The 24,383-nt window shown below is 39.7% G+C and overlaps 3 protein-coding genes across 8 annotated transcripts in view; 2 read left to right on the plus strand and 1 right to left on the minus strand.

The window, feature by feature from the left end:
- Positions 1–17,331, plus strand: part of Inae (inactivation no afterpotential E) — a 38,865-nt gene extending 21,534 nt beyond the window's left edge. The window contains exons 3-16 of one of the 4 annotated variants that reach the window (XM_077422797.1): positions 751–852; positions 1,270–1,456; positions 2,055–2,139; positions 2,575–2,903; positions 3,636–3,837; positions 4,240–4,428; positions 5,263–5,553; positions 5,649–5,878; positions 6,279–6,302; positions 7,449–7,581; positions 13,487–13,839; positions 14,679–15,035; positions 15,302–15,476; positions 15,542–17,112. In XM_077422797.1, the coding sequence (XP_077278923.1) occupies positions 751–852; positions 1,270–1,456; positions 2,055–2,139; positions 2,575–2,903; positions 3,636–3,837; positions 4,240–4,428; positions 5,263–5,553; positions 5,649–5,878; positions 6,279–6,302; positions 7,449–7,581; positions 13,487–13,839; positions 14,679–15,035; positions 15,302–15,476; positions 15,542–15,820 (2,936 nt within the window). In that variant the 3' untranslated portion in view covers positions 15,821–17,112. Of the gene's footprint in view, positions 1–750; positions 853–1,269; positions 1,457–2,054; positions 2,140–2,574; positions 2,904–3,635; positions 3,838–4,239; positions 4,429–5,262; positions 5,554–5,648; positions 5,879–6,278; positions 6,303–7,448; positions 7,582–10,573; positions 10,783–13,486; positions 13,840–14,678; positions 15,036–15,301; positions 15,477–15,541 lie in introns of all 4 variants that reach the window. The other 3 variants (XM_077422813.1, XM_077422805.1, XM_077422807.1) reach the window with 3 other exon arrangements.
- A 15-nt stretch (positions 17,332–17,346) lies between these two features.
- On the minus strand, positions 17,347–18,568 carry LOC143906870 (PAT complex subunit Asterix). Its single transcript, XM_077423207.1, has 2 exons — positions 18,373–18,568; positions 17,347–17,845 (listed from the first exon to the last, which is right to left on the minus strand). Exon 2 carries the CDS (start codon positions 17,834–17,836, stop codon positions 17,504–17,506), a length of 333 nt encoding a protein of 110 aa, XP_077279333.1. The 5' UTR covers positions 17,837–17,845; positions 18,373–18,568; the 3' UTR covers positions 17,347–17,503.
- Positions 18,569–18,690: 122 nt separating this feature from the next.
- On the plus strand, positions 18,691–23,264 carry Ras64b (ras-like protein 2). 3 transcript variants are annotated; one of them, XR_013259675.1, is made up of 5 exons: positions 18,691–19,067; positions 20,326–20,413; positions 20,562–20,773; positions 20,898–21,152; positions 21,300–23,264. XR_013259675.1 is itself a non-coding variant. In XM_077423148.1 (4 exons), the coding sequence occupies exons 1-4, from the start codon at positions 18,963–18,965 to the stop codon at positions 21,090–21,092; spliced, it is 600 nt and encodes a 199-aa protein (XP_077279274.1). In that variant the 5' UTR covers positions 18,693–18,962; the 3' UTR covers positions 21,093–23,264. The 3 variants fall into 3 exon arrangements, 1 of the variants encoding a protein (XP_077279274.1); XR_013259676.1 differs by having other exon boundaries at positions 18,692–19,067; positions 21,742–23,264; XM_077423148.1 differs by having other exon boundaries at positions 18,693–19,067; positions 20,898–23,264.
- The last annotated feature ends 1,119 nt before the right edge of the window (positions 23,265–24,383 follow it).

Raw genomic sequence — 24,383 nt, forward strand, 5'->3', positions numbered from 1 at the left:
AAGTTTTATCACGCGTTTTAGGCCTTAGGTTGAAATAGACTTTATATCAAATTTATTGAATTTAAATTTTTTGTGGCTGATGCCACAATGTCCTTCAAAAAGAACTTAATTGCGGATATTTAATGTTGAATATTATAGAATTTTTGCTCGAGGAACAAATGTAGCTATTTCTCCTACTATCTCATTAAAATTCAACGTGACAACGGTGGTGTACCAGATATTTCGAGTCCATTTGTTAATCCTATGCGGTGATTCGAAAGCATTTCAAATCGACAGTCGCGGTTATTGTCGCAACTTGGATCAACTGTATTTGTTTCGCCGGCGGAAACGCGCTTGCCACCCCCACGGTTGTGCGTTTCCGCTTCGGAAGGCGAGCGCTGATACCCGCTATTGTAAGCTTCGCGACATCGAAGAAAGCTTTTGTGAGTTTGCATGTCATCGATTTCTTCAATCTTTCTATCCAACGTGATGTCGACGTGACAAGCGTACTTTCTCATTACTATAAAAAGGCTTTTGCGTAAGCTAAAACGTCGCGGAAAAGCGCATAATAACGAGAGATGATAACAGCGGGGAGGTATTATTTCAAAATTTCCTGTTCTTTACAACCTTCTTTCGTTTTTATTTAAGAAAATTCTCCCGCGTACCGATTAATTAAGAGAGTTATTTCGCTCGGATCGTTGCATCGGGGGTGGAAGAGAAAATGAGATTATTATGACGACATATGGGAGTTTTACGGCGGTTTCTTTTCAGTCTTGGTACTGGTGGAGACCGGATGGCTGTGCGCAGGTGTTACTTGGCTAGTGCATTATTATCAAACCTGTCCAGTGGACCAAGCTAAGGATGTTATGCTAGGTAAGTTCGATAACTGCGTTTTTTCGTAACAGTGTTAAGAATTTATCGATTAACTGTTCGTAGATAGATATATATCATGAGGCAATGTGAGAATAAAACTGTGTCTTTATAAACTAGTTAAACAGTTAACAATTGAGATCGATAATTCGCGTATTTAACTTTTACTTACAAATGAATAAGTTAAAAATTTGAAATTAAATAGGAAGATATATTCAAATAAAATATTATTATCAAATAACTGGAAAATATAGATATTACAAATATATATGCCTATTTCTTTCGGCAACGATTGTTAGCAAATATGTTCACCTTTTTTTCTATTGCGCAAGAATATTGTGTTATTTTGCAAAATTTAACTTTTGACCGTAAAGCAAACATGTCGCCAAACGCGAAATCGATTTGAATTGCGCTGAACAGGTTTGGTGATATCGAACTGGTGCTTGCTGGCGTTGATGATGGTGACCATTTGGTGCACATACGATGCCGCTGGCAGGTCCTGGGTGAAGATGAAGAAGTATCAGCGCAGCATGAGGGAGGCAGAATCGAGGGGGGCAAGATTGCATTACAAACGCAGCGGCAGCAGAAGTCGAAATTGGCGACAACGGTAAGTTGTCTTATTGGCATACGAAAATGTTTCGCAATTTCTTTTTCACATTTTGCCCATTGCGTCTTGTCCAGCGCTTTAGCTTCGAGCATAACTTATTCTTTTCTCAATTTTGCAAGAATTTCTTTCGCGACGTTCTCTTTGCATTTTTATGCACATTGTAATTACAAACGCTGCATAAAATTAAGCATTCCACATTCTCACGTATTTTTCTGAAAAGAGACAATAAGAAACGATCTCTTACATATTTCTTTTTTATTTTCTCCTATTTTATACCTCCAATGTCAGGCAAACGTAGTTTAATATTGAATCTGGCTTTAAAACTTGAGAAAACGGACAGAGTAAGATTATTTTGCGGAAAATAGCTCTCTTGGAAAATGTGCTCCCCTTTCTAAATGCATCCAAGCAGTGCTGCGATTTTTTTCAACGTGATGGCCGTTTTTCGTCGTGCATTCATCTTTTACGGTCCACGTACTCGCGTACTGTCGCGAAATTTTTTAGCGTGCAGCTTTTCACGACCGCTCGGATTTACGCGTTAGCGTTCTTGGTAGAATATCCGAATGTTGTAAACACACGATGTACACATCTCCTGTTGCAGAAAAGTTATACGTGCCTACCAGGACAGCTGGGACAATAGGTGCAGATTGTTGTTCTGCTGCATGGGTAATTCCGATCGCAATCGAGTGAGTAGCATGAACAGATTAAATTAAAGGAGAAGGTATCCAGAAAAATAAATCTTTATGTCTAATTATAGAAATATGTAGGTCTAGAAAGACATTTTGTATATAAGAATGCATTTCTCAAAACTATTATTATTGCTATATAAAAGTAGTAGATAATCTGAAAATAAATATCTGTTGAAAATAGTAAATAATTTTGAACATATTTTTTATTGAATGTTAATATTTAAGAAAATAAGGAAGAATTTAATTTTAATATATTAAATAGAGAAAATTGAATTTAGAAAATTGAATATAGAGATCACAGAGGAAGCACGGAGCGGTGCAAAGGTTGAATTGAATTTTGCCGAAAGAAAAATTATTTTGATTTTCAACAAAGAATCGTGCGTTGTATCGCGAATATGTTGACAGGAAGAACGATGTGTTCGCTGTTCGCAGAACTCGTTCGCCGACATCGCCCGGTTGCTGAGCGACTTCTTCCGCGACCTGGACGTGGTGCCATCGGACGTGGTAGCTGGTCTGGTGCTGCTCAGAAAATTTCAAAAGATCGAGCGCGAGTTGATAGTTAAGCAGCGCAAGAACGACACGTACGAGTTCCTGTCGGGAGTGCCGGTCACTCCGCGCACAAAGTTCCTGTCCCTGACGGAAGACGGAGACTTGGGCCACTTCCAGTTGGCCATCCATTACATGCACTTTGCCCTCGCCGCCTACGGTTGGCCCATGTTTCTCATCGATCCCTCCACCCAAATCTGCCAGTTATGCACCAGGTAATTTCGAGGCTCGAAGCTTGCCATATTATCGCTTAATATGCGTTCTCCAGGTAATTGTAACAAAGTATTACAATCGGAATATCACCAACAGGCAAAATTTTTAATTTTAAAAGATTAAAAGCGAATTTTTTTTGCAACATAGATTTGTTACGGATTTACGTTGCACACAAAATATTTTACAGAACAAAAAATACTCTATTCTCGATTATCTTAAGGATATTCCATTCTTTGCGTTTGAGTATTCATAAATTCGTTTTACTTCTCATATCTCGTAACGCTATAAAACTCATCTTGTACAGGTATATTGTAAATTTTGAATTTATTGCGACGTAAGTCTATAGGAAAACTTTGATATAGGAAAATATCGTGAAACGGAGATAACGAGAAAGTGTGAGAGAAGAAAAGTTGAAGGATATTAAAGTCAAAAGTCAATACATTGAAATACGAATAACTGCGAGACGGTAACGGTAACGTTGTAGAATAAAACGAAACAGGTGCGTAAGTTATAACTGAGTTGATCGCGACAGGTTGTCAATTTAAAAGGTACTGTATGCCGTTATAATTTTCGTTGTGTCAGTATTTTCGCGTATATACAGGCCTGTGACACCTCATCCGCGACACCTCACCCTTTTTGTCTTCGTGACACCTCATCCGCGACTACATATAGATACATTGGCCACGACGTCGCCTCCGCTTTATCTTGTTTATCTTCTCCTCCGCGCGGTGCAGATTGCAATGTTGCCACTGCCTTCCGTGCGGCTCTCATCACGAGGACATCCCAACGATCATCGAGGACAATTGCTGCCGATGCAACTACGCCGCCATGAGCAAAATGCTCGACTTTGGGGAGATCGAAGTCGTCTATACGACCTTCCACGTTGACGTTGGCGAGACGCCGTTCTACGTCGCGCTCGATTACACCAAGAGAAAGGTTTGTCGCTGTCGGCCGCGGTTTATCGTTCGTTAATCGTCGCGAAGCTGCATTAGCTTTTTAAACGAAGAGTTCAAGATCTATCCTCTCTATCGATATCCAGATTAATTTACTGCAGTGAAGCATGCTTGATAGAATCAGCTAGATTAGAATAAGATTTTAATTGTGAACCGGAGAATTAATCATTTTCCTCAACAGCAAAAGAGTTAATTAAAATTAACGAATTTCTCGGTTTTTTATATCAATATTAACGTTATCAATCTATTATAATTATATTATTTTTTACTGTTTTAACATCTCGGAGACTTTATATTTTCCTTCAGAAAATTATTACCGACTTCCTTATTTTCTTTTTCTATCTCTTCCTTTTCAATCACGCGTTTCTTTTACACGTATATATAGATCGTGATCAGTATACGAGGGACCTTAAGCATGAAGGACGTGCTGACGGACTTGAACGCCGAGGGCGAAGTGTTGCCTTTGTCGCCGCCGAGGGAGGACTGGTTCGGACACAAGGGGATGGTGCAGACCGCCGAATATATACGCAAGAAGCTGCTGGAGGAGGACATTATCGGGCGTGCTCGCGCAAAGGTAAGCATATTATGTGCAAATGAGTCGTGCCCCGTCGCACGTTATCGAAACAGACGATAGCCCCGAAGTGTTATCGACGTTACCTCGTTATTTGCATGATAACCGATAACGGAATATAAGCGCAACAGCGAATGTAAGCGCAAATTTTAGCATTATATATAACAAAATACATATTAAAAATTTTACGTTTAATTTACGTTTAAAAAAAAGCACGAAGTTATTGCATTTGCTTCGAACCTTAATAGCTTTCTCTTTTTTTTTACACGATAAAAAGTAAACCGCTCTTTCTCATCGATTGAAGTCTTGAATATACATTGCGGAAATTTACCATCCGGGTCATCCACATGTTTTTGCTTGCGGCAAAATGTGCCGGTAACCTTTTCATCGCGGATTTGACCGGCCAACGTATCGTTGAGTGTATTTTATTTTGGTTTAATTAAATCTTTCGGTTTCGTACGTTACGTAAACGTACCAAATGAATAAACAATTCAGTGTTGCGCGTGTACACTGAATTTATTTATCGCGATAAAAAATTTGTCGAGAATAGACAGAGACAAAACTAAATATTTAAAATAATCTAAAATTGTGTGTAGCAATCTATGTTTAGATTTTGGTAAAAACATATCGAACCGTAAAATATTCGTATTTTTATCCGTTTTATTTTTCGTATATAAAATTCAATTTTGGAGATACTCCGAACATTCGTATTCAATATATATTTTTGTAATTGCACTTCCCTAGAAATCCTAGAAAGAGTTTATATGCCGGAATTCAAAGAACATTTTGAGATTGATTGAAAAGAGGATTTGGAATTTTTGTCGAATTTTGCCGCAGAATTCCTCTAGGGGTACGCATCAATTTGGGCTGATCTTGGTGGGACACTCGTTGGGTGCTGGCACGGCGGCGATTCTCGCGATCCTGCTGAAGCAGGATTACCCGGACCTGATGTGCTTCTCATTCGGGCCACCCGGTGGACTGTTGAGTATGCCTGCCCAGCAGTACACGCAGGAATTCATTACCTCCGTGGTGGTGGGCAAGGACGTAGTACCGAGAATCGGGCTTCGACAGATGGAAAGTCTGAGGGCGGACCTCATCAACGCTATAAAGAGAAGCGTCGATCCTAAGGTAACAAAATAGAAAGACTCTCTCAAGTTGGATCAACATTTGTCACGTCTGGATCGATAGTTGAGCACAGTCGGCTTGCCCGCGAATTATTCCAGTGGAAGACAATAGCGTGCTCGGTGATGTGCTGCGGCTGCGGGTCGACACCCACGTCGGCGGCCAACCTGGAGGCCGGTGGTTGCATCAGCGAATACCAGCGGGACAAGGACCGGGCGCGCGCACAGACCATAGTACCCAGCGATTCCAGCATCGCTCTGACTCTGCACAGGCCCCTATATCCTCCAGGACGGATCATACACGTGGTGCGACATCATCCGAACAAGGGCGAGTCAGTACCAGCTAATAATTGTATTTCTCTTCGTATCTAAAATAGAAGATCTCGAATACTTCGTAAAATTATTTATTCCAAGATTGGATTGCACCGTCATTAATGACTTTGAGTCTCGCTCATTTAAAATTAAATACTTCTATTAACAATAGTATAACGATACATGAGAAAATCGTAATACATAATATCCGAATAATACATTTTTAGCTCCAGTTGTTTACTTTTTTATTTAACATCACGCCGTTATATTTTTCCAATATAATAAAATTAACTCTATTGGTGCTAAAAGAATGATTACGCTAAAGCTAAATCGTTTCCTTTCTGTATCGCGCGAGACAAGTTCGATCTCGCTTCGTCGAGTCGGAAAAAATGAAAAGTTAATCGCGCCTTCTTTTTTTAGGCAGAAGTATGAGACGCATTGGAGGTATGTCTATCAGATAATTTTTACATTTTCAGGACTACTGCTCTGAGTTGTTGCATTTTGGAGATATTGCCCGCATGCGTCTGTTGGGCCTATATCCTATATTTATTACGTAGGATATTACTCTCCTTCTCGCTATCTTTCGATATTAGAATTTCGTTCCGCAATGGTTTTTACCTATAATATCCCGAGAAAAATGTATGCTCACATATATCGGAATTTTATTTTTTGTATAAATTGTTTTACATCCTGGTGTAACAAAATTACGATCTTTATGTAACATAAAATTCGAACTATATATAATTTTGCAATAGATTTTACAAGACCAATGTTAGTTTTTAATAAATTTGAAGAAGATAAATTATATTTAATTAGAAATTTATAATACTGTTTAATTTACAACGGTGATTGTTAAGAAAAAAGGATTCTTTCTTTTTTCGAGAATTTATATCCATCTTCCTCGGGATATACAATGCATATGCATGATTAGAATATTCCACACGGATGATATACGCCAAGGGAAGTGGTTTGATAATTTTTGATAGCTTTAATATGTCTATCATGATTGATTAGGCAATTTAATACTCATAGTCTTTTGATTACAGTCCTTACGTGGATCGAGCTGCATGCTTCCACATTGTAAATTATCTCTTGTAGGAAACAAATTAGCACACGCATGACATTTTATTTTATATTTATTATAATAAAATTCAAGGTACAATAATACATAATCTAACGTATAGCATAATAAGATATCTGTCAGAAGAGTTTTGCTAAAGATTTTTATTACGAATACTTATTTCATTTTTATTTTTGCTATCCATCCTCGAAATTGATATAAGTGTTTAAAACGAACTTCCATAACATGATTGCTTTAAAAATATTAAATTCAGTTCTCCAACATTATAAACGAAAAATTGAATTTCTATAGCGAGCACAAAAATGTAAATGTGAAACATTTTTTATTATTAATTTATGCTGCTGATATATGAATGAAAGATAAAAGAATTTCTCTGCTTCATCAAGGAATAATTACAATATTTAAAAAGGACTCGTACAACAGAAATAAATGATATATCAATCATAGTCTCATACGAATTTAGGGGATTCGCGGTTGGCTCAAAGGCGTTCTCTCACATTGAATTTCAGACAAGTGTTGAACAAGCACGACCCGGTGTACCAGGCATTGTGGGCCAGTCCATGCGATTTCGACGAGGTGCTGATCAGCCCGGTGATGATACAGGACCACATGCCGGATAACATGTTACGCGCGTTGAACAAGGTAAGCAGGGACGCGAGCGTCGTGCGACACCAAGTAAAACGGTCGCAAACACCACTGAGCCGAACTCCGTCGGTGAAACCGGGCCATTACGAACCCTTAGAAGAGACCGCCGATGGGTCCGATATCCTCAACGAGGTGGTCCAGCGAGATCGGATGACCAAGACCGTAGATCAGTCCGCTAACGGCGTTGATCGCGCGCGCATTTGCCCGGGTGTCGATTGCACGTCGATCGTCGTCGACGTGGAGGTGCACGAGACGACGCAAAGAGACGCTGCCAGAATCGCGTTGACAGCCGGAGATTCGTCCTCTCCGCAAGTCGCACGCGGAGATGAGATATCCCGCAAGTCGCGATCTTAATTTTAACGACAAATCCTCCTCTCGATCCGTTACCGAAATTTAATTCGCGATTCGCGGGATAATCGCGCGTATCGAGGGAGATGTCTTCGATTAGGACACTCAATGAGTGACAGACTTGTGCGGAATCGCTCGTTAGTTTATAGCTGGTAGAAAACTTATTTATTGTTTCGTTGGTTGCAGACAAAAAAGAAACATCGAGGCATTTTCTATGCGTGATTATTTATTTTTGATTTTATACTTGATGTAGCGTAGAGCGTAGCTGTAGATTCGGATAATTTGTCTAGTGTAATTTATTTTGTTGGTATTGGGTTCGCTATCGTGATTGCTGAATGGACTCACAATTAGTCGCTTTTGATATCGCGGATACCTTAATTATTTCGACGATATTGCTACTTGGTGCAACGTGCGTTCGTTGAATATTCTTGTACTTATTACTCCTAACATCCGCCTAAGTAGAGTAACACGACTGACGTGCATGCCCTCGTACATCACGTGACGTTATCGTTCTATGTATGTCGAATAGTGGCCAACCAGCGGCATATGAATACGCTATCGTTTGCACGCGATACCCTTACATGAAAAACACTAATTTTACGTACGAATTAATTTATATCACACCAACGGTTACAACTCAATTGATAATTGTAGGAAAAAAAAACTAAATTTCTTTTATAGAATATAAATTGTATTCTATATTTTTAGGTATATACGTATAGTAGAGCGCTAAAAATAGACTACATTTCAGTAATATTTGTTGTATAAGGCGAATGTCATTATGATACATGCTAATAATTATCGTTCAATTAATTACTTAATAATTATTAATATAATTTAATTACAAGACTATTAGTTATAAAGAATTATTTATTCCTAATAATTTTCTTTTTTTATGATATATGACACGCACACAGTTACAGTTTTATAATATATTTTTATAATTATAATTTAATTTGATATACATTAAGCGAGAGTTGGCCGCTATTGGTTCGTTTGTTAAAGGAAAGATGCGCATTATTCCCTACGTTTCTCGTACGAGATCGATTTGTATTCTTCGTCACTCTTTCTCCGTCGTTTTCCTCTTTAGCTAATTGCACGCAAAACGACTAAGATCTAAAGTACAAATTGAAAACTAAAGGCACATGTATGTACGCTTTTGTAAGAACAAACATTTCGTATTTTCGTCGCGCATTTACCGTTAAAAACGATTGCACAACTTTACATAATTTTTATCCATTTTTTCAAAGCAATGTGACATTCGGACGATCGTATTAAGCGCTAAATACACGATTATAATGTGGATCAATATATTTTTTTTACGACGTCCACTGCGAAAAATTCAGACGAAAGTATAAATTGAAGGTTTTACACGTTTGTCGTTTTGTGAATGCATACGATTTTTGTAACAACTTTGTTATTCTGTATAATTTGCGATGTATGTTTTTTTAAATTAATACAATATTTTCTGCCACAGGAACAACGTGGTTTATTTATCGAAGCTTTTTAATAGCTTTTTAATTCTTGACATTGACGTATCGACATTGACGACTCGCTTGGAATTAAAAACAAGATATAAAATAAAAAAATTCTGAAAAAATATAAAAATGAAATTATACATATATACATATACAATGTATACATATATGAAATATTTGTATATTTTTTAGCGTTTTTTAGCGTCGTAAAGCATTGAGCATTATTAATAACACTCGATTTGCGCCCATTAGTTATTTATTGGTTTAAGTCGCGTCACGTAGCCGCTATTTGTCATTCTGCAATTCAATTGTTTTATTAATATGATTACAACTTTATGCTATATTTCTTTACCGTAGTCAGCTTTGTAATGTACTTTGTTCTGCCAATATTAAATCGTAATGTATACGTTTAATGATAAATACGCATGGACTTGATTAAACATGTTTTAGTTTTTCAAACAAGTGTAAAGTGTTTATTGGAAAAGAAGAATTTGTGTAATAAACCGCCAAAAGAACGAATTGAAATTAACGTGACTCAGTATTGGGGTGTTCGATTGTTCTAAGCAAGTTTAAATTGAAATTCCGGCAGGAAAAGCAGATACGATCTTCGCGTTATACCGATAAAACTCGAACAGCCGTAATTTAGCCCGAAATAGAATCGAGAAGTTAAATTATAACAATGTCAGGCAATTAAATCGCGCAAACGTTACAACAGCAAATCTCTTTTATCACGTTACCATCATCTTAGACCTACAATGAGAGGGACGTTGACGTTTAGCTTGATCCTAATCGAGCCCTAATTGCTCATCAGCTTGATTAGCTAGCAACTGGCGTTTTCAGAAAAAGAAAAGGAGGAGTGCACAATCGCGGGATTGTTAATAGAACCGCTGTATTCCGGGGCAAATACGAGAAACGGTTATTACTTAATTAGTTTGCCGAGGTTCGACGGACGTAGCAATCCCCCCCACTGACATCCAGCGTTTAATTTTCTTATTTTTGGACAAATTTAGTACGTTAATTACAAAACCGTATTCCGCGAGATCATTTCAAAACGTATTTAGAAGAATCCGTCGCGAAAAATCGGCCGGCCTTGAGCGATTGAGAGCGGTTAGAGATCAGCGCAAAGTGGGTGGCTGAGGGTGCATGGCTGCGATGTGGATTAGGTGTTGGCGTGCAGAGATCGGGGCTGCGCAGAAGCGGGGGCAGCGACGGCAACGGGGGCCGATGCTAGTGCAGCCATCGCGGTGATAGACACGACGGCTATCGAGTTCAGGGGCCCACCCCTCGATCACCACCCGAGCATCGTGGCGCTCCACCATCGGGGTACACCGGACGCCCGCGCTACCGCACCCTCCTCGCGCCACGACACAAGGTACTTGGACGGGGAACTTGATCCAGGGCTCGAGAGCGCCTCGCGTAGCGAAATGTCGTAAATGATCCCCGGGATTATTCCCCGAGAATTTTCGAACGTCCAGAATTGATCCGTGTGCAAACGAGGATAAATGTGCCCGAGGCATCTCTCGGGGGTATTTTCAACGTTCCATTTTTTCTCTCTCGATCTCTGTCGCGTCATTTTATCCGCGATAATGTCTCATAAAGGACAAATCATTCTTCATTACATTCCAAAGAAAGATATCTATTACACACTTGCGACACAAACTTTAATTTTATAAAACAATGTGGTAGATTTAATTAATTAAAATGTCATATTTTTTTCTGTTTGCTAGACTTCATAATTGTTGCTCGATACGATATTATTTCACGAAAACCTCAAGGTACTTTCTGCTCAGAGCATATTAAAATTAAATATTTTACGAATACCGTGGAATCGAACTGAGATATCTTGCGGATATTAGATTAAAATTGTGACGTTCTGTGGTCAATGGGATTAAACCAGAATATATTCCGCGGATATCGCGTGTTACATGAGACAAGTTCGACTCGTCATCGCCCACCGAGAATTTTGATCTATAAACAAAACATTAATCGAATTGAAATATCCGAGAGTCGGTCCGTCGGTCGGTTTCAGGACGAGTTTGATTATTATTCGATCGCGCTCCGGTAAAGGGGTAAGCACTAAGCACTTCCTGACGCAACGTTGATCGTCCATATAGATCGGGACCGGTATCACGTAAACGCAATATATCTATACATGCACACACGCATACACACGTAAATGCATGCGCATCATGCACTGATTGATGATATCGTCTTCATTGTGCACTCGGCACTCGACTAGAGTCGATTGGCCTGATTGATTCTAGACTAGATTTTGGCGAGAGTATCGTCTGGTTTGCATGCTGGCAACTAATAATGATCGAAACAGGTGTGATTGACAACAGTAGGAAGTAGCGCCGAGATTGATGTTTGCAAGAATAACTGTCATAGGGGATGGTACGCGAATTAAGATAATCCATTATTCAGCAATGTGAAAGACACGGTTTTATCGCGCAAGTAAGATCTTGTTCTTACGATGTAAATGCGAAAGACAGCTTTTATCTTTTTATCTATTAATTTCTATATATAAAAATAATTTCCGTAATCTACGTAAAAGAATTCTCATTTTTTAATGGAAGATCCTTATTCGTACAATCAGAAATATATACCGTACAAAAATACAAAGATGAAAAAATATAGTACTACTGCTAGTAATAATACGATATATGATATAACGTGCGGGAAGAAATCCAATCCTCTTGTCAAGTATCAAAGGTATAAAGAGCTCCTAAATGCTTTTATCAAGTATCAAAGATATACAGAGCTTCTCTAAATGCTCGCTTATTCCTTCGCGAAAAAATTTCGCCATGAATCTATAAAATCTACAAAGTATTTAAAAAAATCTAAGAATTCGTGCAACACACATCTTTCAAAAAATCAAGTCAAAACAGATTCATATAGGGTGAATAGCGACGCTTTGAATGTTGACTGAGTAAAGAAAGCTCGAATTAAATCTTTTCAAAAAGAAGCTTCGCTGACGCGACGTGAAAGATTAACTCGATTGCCGCGGTAAAAGAGAAATGGGAGTAACGCGGCACGTCTTGTCGAGCCGCGAGCGGAGAGCGTATAAACGCGCCAGAATTGTTTGACGCGCATTCTTCCGCGCGAGGAGAAAAAGAAGAGTCGAGATTGCGCGATTGAAAGAATTTACGCTCATCGGCGGGACGAGGAATAAATATCCCCTTTTTCCGTTTTTCCGTTTTGCGGCTTTATATCGGCGTTAAATATTTTCGCGGTTACTTCTGACTCTATTACGCAAATTGACCGTTCATCGTTGATTTGCGGTTGAAACGCGGATATTGGCCCTCTCCGATGCGCGATGGGCATGGAAAATGTCGCAGCATGAATTGCTCTCGCAAGTTTCAAGAAAAATCTTGACGAATATGATCAATCTTGATAAATCTTGATAAAGGTATCTGTGCTTGGTTTAAAAATTTCTCTCGTGGAAGATAGTAGACGCGGCAGAGTATTCAGACGATAAATTAACGTAATAAAAGAGTGAAAATATTTATTGAAAACTATTATTAAAACGGGTCCAAGTATATTGTATAATGATTCAAGATCAATGAAGATCCATATGGTGTCGACAAATTATAGGTACAAAATTTGGACGTTAGAATTGCGACGTAGGATCGAAAATAGAAAAAGAATCTTACGAGTGTCGCTTATAACGAAGTTTATGTAAGTAATGAGCTAATTCACACAAGTCAAAAATGGATCTTTCTTTTTTTTTTGCAAATCTCAAGTAAACTTTATTTAAGTAAGATATCTTAAGAGAGAACATTAAGAGACTTACACTTACAAAGATATCAACGTAAAAAATTAAACTAGCAAACCGACGGCGACGAATCCTTGTTCTTTTTCCACGAGAAGTAACTTCGTTTCAATCTTCACGTGACATTTAATTATCCAAGGCTATTCGAGGCAAAAAACGAAAACGATCTCGAGCAGGCCGAGGGAGAAACCGATCTCGAGAAATTCGCGGACGCGATTTGTACCTGGTAGTTTCGCGAACCTACTCCGTAACGAGATAGACACACGACTATATACCGCCTACGTCGTGGCTCGCGTCGTGCCAGGTTGTGACGACTCTGGGGCCGGCGAAGCCGCAGCGGCTGGCGTCCTCGACGGAGGCGTCGTCGGAGGCGGCGCGCGACCACCAGACGATCGAGGTCCACGAGCTGGAGCTGCAGGAGCAGGAGACGCGGGCCCTGCTGTCGCCGTCCAGCCCGTCCAGGTATCAATTGGGCCACCTAGCCGGCACGCCGCCGCACCGGCTCTGCCTGGAGACGAGCTTCACGTCGCTGCAGAGCCCGACGGACATACCGCAGGCCGGTCGCGAGCTCAGCGTGGACTCCCGGGGTATCCCGTGGGAGTACGTCAGCCTCGCCAGTGAGCTGCTCCACACGCCCCGGCCGGAAGACGGCAAACCGTAAGGACGATGAACCACCACTTTGAACCCTTCGCGGTCCGGCAGCGCGAATAATTGAAATCGATGTAATTTAATGCTGGATGTAATGGTGCTATATAGAATCAGTCTTTAAAATTTCTTTTTTTTTTACCAGAAATTTTTTTTTTTCTTCAATATTTCGAACCGCGAAAGATTAGTATCAAGACAAGAAGGGAGGGAACCCCGAAGAGGAGACCGATAGCGGCGATAGAAGTGACGACGTTGAACTCTGACCACCTAGTGCCAGCAACGCTACCCTTATTGCCAGACGTCTAAAGAAAATGCGATTGCTGACGCGAAATTCTTGATTTTATTAGAGTCCGCGCGTTAATCGAGATATCTCAATGACGCAAAGGCAAAGTAGATTTTTATGAGAAACCGTAGCGAATTCTGAGGAATATTTGAATGAATGGTGGAAGAATCGTTGGATCACAGGTATCATTGATCAGAAAGGTATCGAGGAATCCAAGAGGATGAATCAATCATCGCACCCGCTTTCTTCACTCAGAATATCTTTAAGCAATTTCATTTCACGCTCTCGTTCACTCTCGCTTCTCTCGCTTAGATCCGAATCCTCTCACCGTGCTATATGTGATATCGTGCATCTCAAAGTTATCGTCTCGCACCGATATACGATTGAATCATAAAAGATCACAGTCGCGCAGGAAGTGTTCCCGAACGACACAAGGTCCGCGAAGAAGACGTTCGTGTCGTCCGGATCTTGAAATCCGCAAACGAAGTTTCGGTAGCTCGATGGTGAAATGATCGAGGTATTCCCTTCGCGGGTGAAACTCACCCCTTTCTTTTTCTTTTGCGCGAAGACCGAGCCGTTGGGACGACCCGACGCGCACGGCACCCTTGGCCACGCCGGAGACGCTGTCGGAGGCGTCGACGAGCAGTCCGCCGTCGCCGGAAGTGCCGGCGCCCAGGCCGATGCGACGCACCCCCAAGATCCCGGGAAACTTGTCGACGGCGGCGGACGACCTGAAGAATAATCTGCACTATGCGATGCTCTCGGCGAAGAACTACTTCCTGAGGACGGGGGAGCACGCGGGGGGCAGCAACAACGGCAGCAGCAGCGGCAACAGCGAGGCGAGTTACGAGAGCGCCAGGAGCCTGGCCGCCGCCGGTCTTCCGCCGCCGGTCCCGAGACGACGGGACTCCGTTATCGTTAGGAGGTGGATATACCTTTGTCTATAAAAAAGTTTGTACTAAAAGGAAAAATTTAACTTGCCTATATAAAGAAGAGATTTCTGAATGATATATAACGCGAATCATTCGCATCAAAAATCGCTTTTAATTCCGATAGGGCTGATCTTTCTCTGTATCTAAGTATTTTATTCAAGTTAGTGCGTGAGCTACCGTTTATTCTATAATTCTTGAACTTTCTTTCAGAGAGAAGAACTTGTATATATTCTATAAATATATATGATATATATTTCAGAGAACAACGGACGTGCACGGCAGCGTGTTGCAGGGACGATTTGTCGGAGAACTCGTCGACCCACGCGTCGTCGCACTCCTCGAGAGTCTCCCGTACCTCGCATCGCGTCCAGGTGGAGTTCAACGAGGAGGAGAATAACACCAACGGGTCCAGCTTGGATTTCTACGAGGCGAAGGTAGAGGTCAATTTATCTTTCGATTAAAAGAAATAAATTTCGATCGTCCGCAATCGTGTCTTCAGGGTTCCTGCGGCCAGCGCGACAGTAGCAACGACGTCTTTCTTAGCGTGCGTAGTTCACCGGAGTGCAAAGGACTCATGGCACCGGCCACGGATCTAGGTGCCGAATGGAAGAAAGGAATCGATGCTACAGGCGTGGGCGGCGACGCATCGTTACCGCTTCTCCGAGGCCTGTCGCCCACACCGACCCCCGGCCAGCACAGCTCGCCATTCTTCAACGCCAAACGGAAAAAATACGTGTATCCCATTACGCTGGTGGGACGAGGAGAGAGCAGCGTCTAGTCGTAGATTCTAGATAAATGCTGGACGTAATCAACGATCGTGAAGGCATCCTTCGCTCGACAAACAATCGTAATGGAGGAAACAAAATAATGGTATCGCTCTCTGTGCGACTCGTGTATGATCCTCCTTAACTTCGACTAGAAGGAATATTTATTGTGAGAGAACTTTTTAGCTCAGCGAATTGAAATAAAATCAATCGAGGACCATGAGGCACGATAACAGTAGTTAGAAGTAGGCGTTTGGATATACGTGCCATGTGCCAAATTCTTCTTCTTACCAATTTCCTCTTCTTACTCAATCTACGAATTTCTCAGGTAATCGACCCAAACGGCAGTCTAAAAAACGTATGAAATTAGAACATCTTTGAAATGCGTTTTTACGTCGCTTTTGCGCATTTGCGATTGTCCATCTTCGATTTACAGATTTAAACATACTTTCTTCAATCATTGTCCCGTCTTGATACGAATGTTTCGACTAGCAACGCATTTCTTCGAGATATTGCAGATTGATAATCTTACTGTAATAATCACAATTATTAAACAATAACTCGTTCAAACGGGATTGCTTAAATATCAATAACAAGAAGGTACTTGTGCACGTTCCTAAGGACAATGTTGAACAATAGTCGAGCGATTATTTTAACACGTAATTAAAGAAGCTGGACGTTAATTATGCAATATGAAATTATCTATCTTTTGGGGGAGGATTTTCAATTCTACGTCAGAAAAGCTATTCCTACTCTCCTCTAGTGTCAGAGAGAAATACATTTCTGCAACTAACTATAAATCTCTTGATCGAGATTAAAATATGTACTGCATATCGCAGTAACGGCCTATTTTGTATCAATATCGTTTATTAAGATCACAATAGAAATCATGATTTTTATATATTTCTAAATGGATTTGTCGAATAAAAATCAAATCTCGCATATATATTCTGTTCGAGTTTTTGATATAATTTGTACCGTTCTTAGAACGTGCTTTAACATACAAATCGATATGGCGTAGTAATAATTATTCAGTACCTTTTTATTACACTCCAGTCAAATCGCTCGAGTTTGACGACGATACTTAGGGCGAATAAAGAAATACTTCGCGAAACGTTGTCGCGATTATATATAGTCAAAAGAAAATGCGATCGTCAAGTATATGACCTTTCTTGAGGATATGCTTAAGAATCGGAGTTTTGATGTCGCTGTACTTATGTAAAAAAAAAGCACCAAGTGGCATTTAAATTCTAGTCAGTATAACGTATGCTTAGAAAGTGTAACATTTATTGTAATGTTTATAGTATCCTTGGAGAAAAAAATGCACAGAATATACAATTAATTTTAACATAGAACTATTTATAAGAAATAAACGATGAAGAAAATCGCTACATCTGTATATAATGTATATGCAATTGATTATCTGGATATTGAGTCACCATAGAACGAAAAGATTCCGAAAAAATTATCGATGTAACGCGAACTCGATGTCGCATGCCGAGTGATAATAAATTATTACAGTGAATTTATTATTCATTCGTTTGTTACAGGAAACTTCTCTGTATGATATATAAACAGTCATTCATTCCAGTAGATTCCGTGTTAAATGTTCAAATTTTCTCGCGTATAAGACGGAGACAGTTCGTTAACAAAGTAAGCTGCGTGGAGCATACATATATTTGTAAAAAAAAGAAACTTTATTGCATGGCGCTTGCCCACGGCGGTATCATGGGCTGTGGATTTTGTAAGTAGGACATCACTACCGCCGATATCGACAGCATGAAGCAGCTGAGGATTTGCTTGGCGTCCTCGCTCACTCGCGTATTGGCGAAGCTGATGCAGGAGCAGTAGAGCGCCACCCAGGAACACCATTTCAGTCTCATCATCAAGCCGCACATACTGAAGATCATTCCTATAACGTTCATGTACTCCGGAGTCATGTCGTCCTGCACGTGCGTCTGATTGTTTGAGCCCGGTGGCTTGTAGCGAACCTCCTTGTCCGGCCGCCTTGGATCTGTCGAGCTATTCATTTTGAATATCTGCAATACAGAATACAGATGCCAAGTAACAACTTGATTGTTTTCTGTCAAAAAGAAATCAGCGGTGTACAGTTATTTGTTTTTAAGCACAAGCTTATCTTCTTTTCCTCTTCATTAAGGCTTAGAGGTGATTTGCAATTAATAAATGTATATTTTTCTTTTATGAATTGGTATCTATCAAACCAATACGATTGTCTTTCGTCGGGAAAGGTTATTATCCCATAGTAAATTAATCAGTTATAGATAAGAATATAGATGCTAAATGATAACTTTATTATTCAATAGTCAATTATACACAATGTATAATTCTTTTTCGAAGCAATCCTCTTCACTAAAGCTTTAGAATTTGCAATTAACAGACGTAGCTTTTTTTTTTTATGAATCGGTACCTGTCAAAGCAATACGCAATTTTATTTTATCAGGAAAGGTTTACTATCTCGCGCTGAATTGTTTTCAAGCATATAACATTAATTAATCTGTAAATAATTAATGAACGGTGATTTTCAGAGTGGCAACGGCATACTTACGTGTGGATTGGAAGACAGCACTGTACAAATATTATCTAAACGACTGGCATTCCAACATCAGAATCCGTAAAACACGGTAGATCAGCAGGCTGTCACAAATCACGTTACAACTCGCGGAAGTCGCGGAGGAGGCCCAGGCCCAGAGACAGAGAGTCACGGAGTGACTTGGTGACCAGGTGACCACCGCGATGACCGGTGACCAGGACAAACGGAGTAGACTCGCAGCGCCGCGCGCGACTGCTCCGCGAACCGCGATCCGCGAAACCTACACATCGTCGCGGTCGTCGCGGAGGGAGAATCCCGACCAGCGACCATAAAAAGTTGGCGAGAGCGCCTCTCGTCCGCGAGGCGAGGCCACCGTCTACCGTCCGAGGCCGCGCGCACGAGCCTTGGCGCGAGAAACGTCGTCCGCGAGATACCCGTACCCGTTTCCGCGCGCCGCTCGGGACACGTCGTCCCACCCGTGGTCGTGTCGACGTCGACGTCGTGTCCGTCGATCGTACGCAGCGCACGCGGGATGAGCGTTTAATCGCGCGCGTGCGGCGCCAACGAGAGCAAAGCAAACACGAGCGAGCGAGCGAGAGAGAAAGATGTCGAAAGCCGCTGACAGACAGAGCTACGCGCAGACCTACAAGCTCGTCGTCGTGGGTGGGGGCGGTGTCGGAAAATCGGCGATCACGATACAATTCATCCAAGTAAGTTTCAGCAACGATTCATTCCGCTAACGCGATAACGCAATGCTTCGCCGAATGTCCGAATCCGTGATGGATCGATCGCGGTTCGATTCGACGCGCGGAGGCGTTTCCGATCGCGGATCTCTCTACGGAACTCCAATCTCCAATTTCCCTTTCGTTCGGAAATTTCGCCAAGTTTCCGAAAGAAACGGAAAACGTCGCGTTCGTTCACGTCCTTGTCCCTCCGAGATGCGACCCGTCCTTGCCGCTCTCCGGAGCATCGATTGTTGCCGCGACGCGCGTTATCGTCGAATTCCAGAATTTCTGTCGGAGCGAATCGTTGGGCGAAGTAGAAACGGGGAAAGGGGTGTGATCGCGAAATATACGCGAGCGAGACGTCGTCGGGTCGCGTTACACGCGACGAGGCAGGAGAACGAACAACAGTTGGAGTAGTTGGACGGGTTAGGCTGAGTTTCCACTGGGCGCGTCACGCGTCGCGTTCGTACGAGTTGAACCAATCAAAACATCCCGTTTCGATCCCGTCACAAGAATGTAATGAAATGGGATGTTTTGATTGGTTCAACTCGTACGAACGCGACGCGTGACGCGCTCAGTGGAAACTCAGCCTCAGGCATTATGTCACAGCGCGTACGGCAAAATCGTCATATATGGTCATATACGCGGCAGCGCCGTGGCGCGTCGATTCCGACGAAACCTCGAGCCCCCGCGCGAGGGGGCGGAGAGGAGCAGAAGGGGTGCGACGCGCGCGGCAATATTCGCAAATCGAATGCGGCTTGAAACGTGAATGCGATTTGCCGACGATCGGCAAATACGTGAGATGCCGTTTGAATTTTTGTCATTCTCCTCATCAAGAATGATCGGCTATATCTTTTTTTATTTATTTATTTAAAACGTGTTTTAATTTTTTATCGCATAAGCAGTTACTTGGAATGATTTTTACACCTCAAATAAAAGTTATTGTTATTAATTACATATTTTGGTATTTAATTGCATATTTTTGATTGTTCTATAGTTTAGCAGTATTTGAGAACAATATGTACTGAACTTATATAGATTTGCTTAACATTTTTTGAAAATAATAAGGAGAAACAAAAAACTAAACAAACAAAAGAGGCACATTATAATTACCGTGACGCTTTATTTTTTCGATACTGGGGTGTAAGATTCATTCCAGGTGGCCGTTTCTGAGTTAAATGAATATCTAAAATATAATATATTACGTTTTCTATAAGTACGCTCTATTTGAAATTGCTTTCAGAGCTATTTCGTGACCGATTATGATCCAACGATCGAGGATTCCTATACGAAGCAGTGCGTTATCGACGATGTGCCAGCCAAACTCGACAGTAAGCGAAGAATACATCAACCTATATATTTAGTTTAAGATCTGTTTTTATTTTTGCTCGTGTTTATTCGCACTCGTTCGCTTGATTCGAATCCGGTTTAATACGGAATCAGAAATCGAATATTGAGAGAGCTATGTTTGCGTTACAGTTTTGGACACCGCTGGCCAAGAGGAATTTAGCGCCATGCGCGAACAATACATGAGAAGCGGCGAGGGATTCCTCCTCGTGTTCGCCGTCACCGATCACTCGTCTTTCGACGAGATATTAAAGTTTCACAGGCAGATACTTCGGGTGAAGGATCGAGATGAGTTTCCCATGCTAATGGTTGGAAACAAAGCGGATTTGGACCATCACAGGATTGTAAGTATCGTCGATAAGTAAGCAGATTAAATCATACCTCGTTCGCTTCTCTCTGCAGAGAATAATAAGTAATTCCATGTTTTTCCTCCCACAATTTACTAACCCAGTTGAATCTTTATTTTAGGTATCAATTGAGGAGGCGCAAAATATGGCGCGTCAATTGAAGATTCCATACATTGAGTGCAGCGCTAAGCTACGGATGAACGTCGATCAAGCTTTCCACGAGTTGGTGCGAATCGTCAGAAAGTTTCAACTGTCGGAACGGCCGCCGCTGAAGCCAAATTACAAGAAGAACAAGAAGAAGTGTTGCATGCTGTAATAACGTAACTGTTTATCCTGACAGACGATTTAGCACACTGATCGGACCGTATTTTTGGCGGTGAGTTCTCATTCACAGAAGAAACAGGGAAAGAAAATGATAACGTCGAAAATTACACACGCAAAAAAAAACTGAAATTTTTATGATACACTTTGTCGGAAATAATTTACACTTCCGCGCAAATGAAGTAGTCTTTTTCGCGTTTAGGATTGGAAACGACGCGGATTTCGATATTGATTACGTAAACAAACTGCCAAACTTTGCAACAAGTTTACTGACGATTACCGCGTGTGCTTTTCTAACTATTGCGCTAGAAGGCAACGTTTTACCAACGATTATCGTCGACATTTACTACCGTCTCGCGGCGATAACGATAATATGATTAATTACAATGTGACACTAAAGTAACTCTTTAAATCTTCCATATGTAGCAGGTCAATTTTCGCCTTGCATAAATATTAGAGGCAATAGGCCAATGACAAATATAATTATTTTTCTAATAAATTTTGCTGGAAGAACGCTCTACAAATACTATCAATGAGTAAAATTTAAAACGGTTATTATCTGTAACGCAATGTACTGTTTAAGATGGTATATTTGGATGGTTGAGATGATGTTTAACTTATTACGACATAATTGGATTTAATAGTGGGCAACCACACAGGGTCCCAGGGTCTTCATGGATTCGCTTCCGCTCGCTGCTGATCGTCCGATATATTAATGATCTCGAATTGCAGCGAAACTAAAATTAAGGCAAATAGAACAACACACAAATTTTCATAACATTATTTGTATGATATGACAATATATACTTGTATGACCAACAATTTGAAATGTAAAGGGAATGTTTCATACATACATACATACATATATATGTACTAATTGTAAGAACAGGATAATTATGATTATGAAATGTAGAATTTGCTTTTGCTCTTTATCTTTCATTTTAAGGAAATACTTTAGACAGAAAATATTAGTTGAAATACCTTATTTTTATTCACGCATATGATCCAATGAATACGTGCCGGCAATATATATCGTGTTGATATATATGATATCTATATAAGAGATGCATTCGATAAAAACAGTTGAATCACTATTTTGTAGTGACGACTTAAACGCACACTGTACTCAGCCACTTGTCGAAAATACTCCTGCTATTATTAGCAGCGTTCTAATTCGTCTTCCCTTTGGTTGAGTCATAATGTCTAATTGCGAAAATCAAAATAACGCAGTAATATTGAACTAAACGTACAAATTATGAGATACAAACCGAGCAAATACCATTTATATTCGAGTTACGTTTATAAGAATTGTTGAAATTGTTTAAAGTTATCTCTATATTTACATATAGCACTTAGTGGTTGAAATTTTGCGCAAATTACAATAATAAAATCAGAATGGGGCCAATAACATTTTTAATGCAGATGATCGTGTAATTAATAATATCTTAATGCTATATACTCCACAAGTTTCGATTAGCACGCTCCGTTTGAATTAATTTTGACGTTAAAACAAAATTAATAATTTATATTTACTTACATATTCTTCTGTTATGTTTATAATTAAATGTCTTCCAACGTAACTACTCTTTAAACGCATGTAACTTTAATTAACATTACGTCTATTTTATCAAAACAAAATTACGATGTTGTACGTAATTTTAATGATGATATTTTAATTCTTTATAATTCTCTCAGCTTAACGAGAAGGAAAATATGGACACTACAAATGCTTTTATAAATGTAAAATTTTTATTTCTTTTTTCTGTTAAATAAATTTGTTTTTATTGATCTGTTTATCGAGCGGTACTTGTAATAATGTTATGATGTCTATAATTAAAAACGCTATATTTGTGGAGAGATATGAAAATGTGTTCAGCTAGTTTCGGTTTCACCAATAACGAAACATAATTTTGCTCGCTCGATTTTTTCAACGTTATATTTCGTCAAGGTTCGATTCGTTGCTGGTGATACCGAGATGTACTAATAATGATACTAATAATAATACTAGCTTTAAAATAACGTAGATAATAATATATGCATAATATATTATATGTATAAGACTATAAAACGACACTTTATTGCAGGAATTACAAAATTTTGCGATAATATGGTATCATACTTAACACTAATAATTTATACGAAATGTTCATCTTATGAAATGTTACTTTATAACATTTATGAAACTGCAAGAATCGAATAAAAAATTCCATTTATTTTTTTAACTGAGTATATATTTATATATGTTTGTAAAAATAATGTCTATAGCAAACTGATCTTTAGATTCAATTTATGTTTGTTAACTTCTGTAAACCAAATAATATAAATATAAAATTAATTGTTATTATGTTCTTTTCGGTATTCCCAATTTTCCAACATTATTTCACGTTTAAATGTACATTTAGAGTTTGCTAAAAGATTTATACTTACTTTTACGTATTTATGTAAAATTGCATTTTTATGCTTAGCACATTATGATTATTAATATATATATATATATATAATAAAATATATTGGTCGCTTTAGAATATTTTTTTGTTATTTTTGTCATATATTATATAAACGGTACTAGAAATGTATTGATATAAAATACACATGTATCATTGTTGAATTGCATTGTCTTTTATTTTTTATTATAAAATTATATCATTTTTTACAACATACAATCATATACGAAGATGAGATTTGAAAACAATTTATCAACAGTAGGTTACTTTATTAGGCTGCGTTCGGGGAGCGTACTATTAGCGCTATTTGCTTATTCTATAATATCCTTGTTCTACACTTGATGAGCGATAAAGATATAGAATGATGCTAGGAAAATAAATACATCAATCATCTAACGTTTCACAGATTTACTAGCAGATGTTGCTAATTTGATTCAAGCGTGTTTAAAGCGGTAACGCCGGCTAGAACAGAAAATGGGTGCGAGTGGCGTACTAAGCACCTAACGCCTGGTCTACAATGGATGTATTAAGTCGTAAGTCGTAAGAATTGGCCAATCACAGTCGATTATTCTCCTCAAATTCGATTGTGATTGGCCAATTCTTACGACTTAATACATCCATTGTAGACCAGGCTTAAACAGTCGAGTAAAACGATCTCGAGCAAAAGTGCAGAAGCAAAGCTAAATCGCGCGCCGGCGCGACCACTCTCAGGTTTCTCTCTGCCTCGGGAAATTTGGAAGAATTTTTAATCGCAAGAATCGAAAACCTCGGAAAAACGACACGCAGGAGAACATGATCAACAAGGATGAGGTTACGTTACCTAAAATTTTAAGAATTTTCCC

This window comes from Temnothorax americanus, unplaced genomic scaffold (genome assembly GCF_048541705.1).
Source record: "Temnothorax americanus isolate GAGA-0224 unplaced genomic scaffold, ASM4854170v1 Scaffold11, whole genome shotgun sequence".
In the NCBI taxonomy this organism is placed as follows: Eukaryota; Metazoa; Arthropoda; class Insecta; order Hymenoptera; family Formicidae; genus Temnothorax; species Temnothorax americanus.

Coding starts and splice junctions, on each gene's coding strand:
- LOC143906870 (XM_077423207.1), bottom strand. CDS start 17,836: ATGAATAGCTCGACAGATCCAAGGCGGCCGGACAAGGAGGTTCGCTAC.
- Ras64b (XM_077423148.1), top strand. CDS start 18,963: ATGTCGAAAGCCGCTGACAGACAGAGCTACGCGCAGACCTACAAGCTC. Junction 19,068..20,325: donor TCACGATACAATTCATCCAA/GTAAGTTTCAGC, acceptor AATTGCTTTCAG/AGCTATTTCGTGACCGATTA. Junction 20,774..20,897: donor ATTTGGACCATCACAGGATT/GTAAGTATCGTC, acceptor TCTTTATTTTAG/GTATCAATTGAGGAGGCGCA.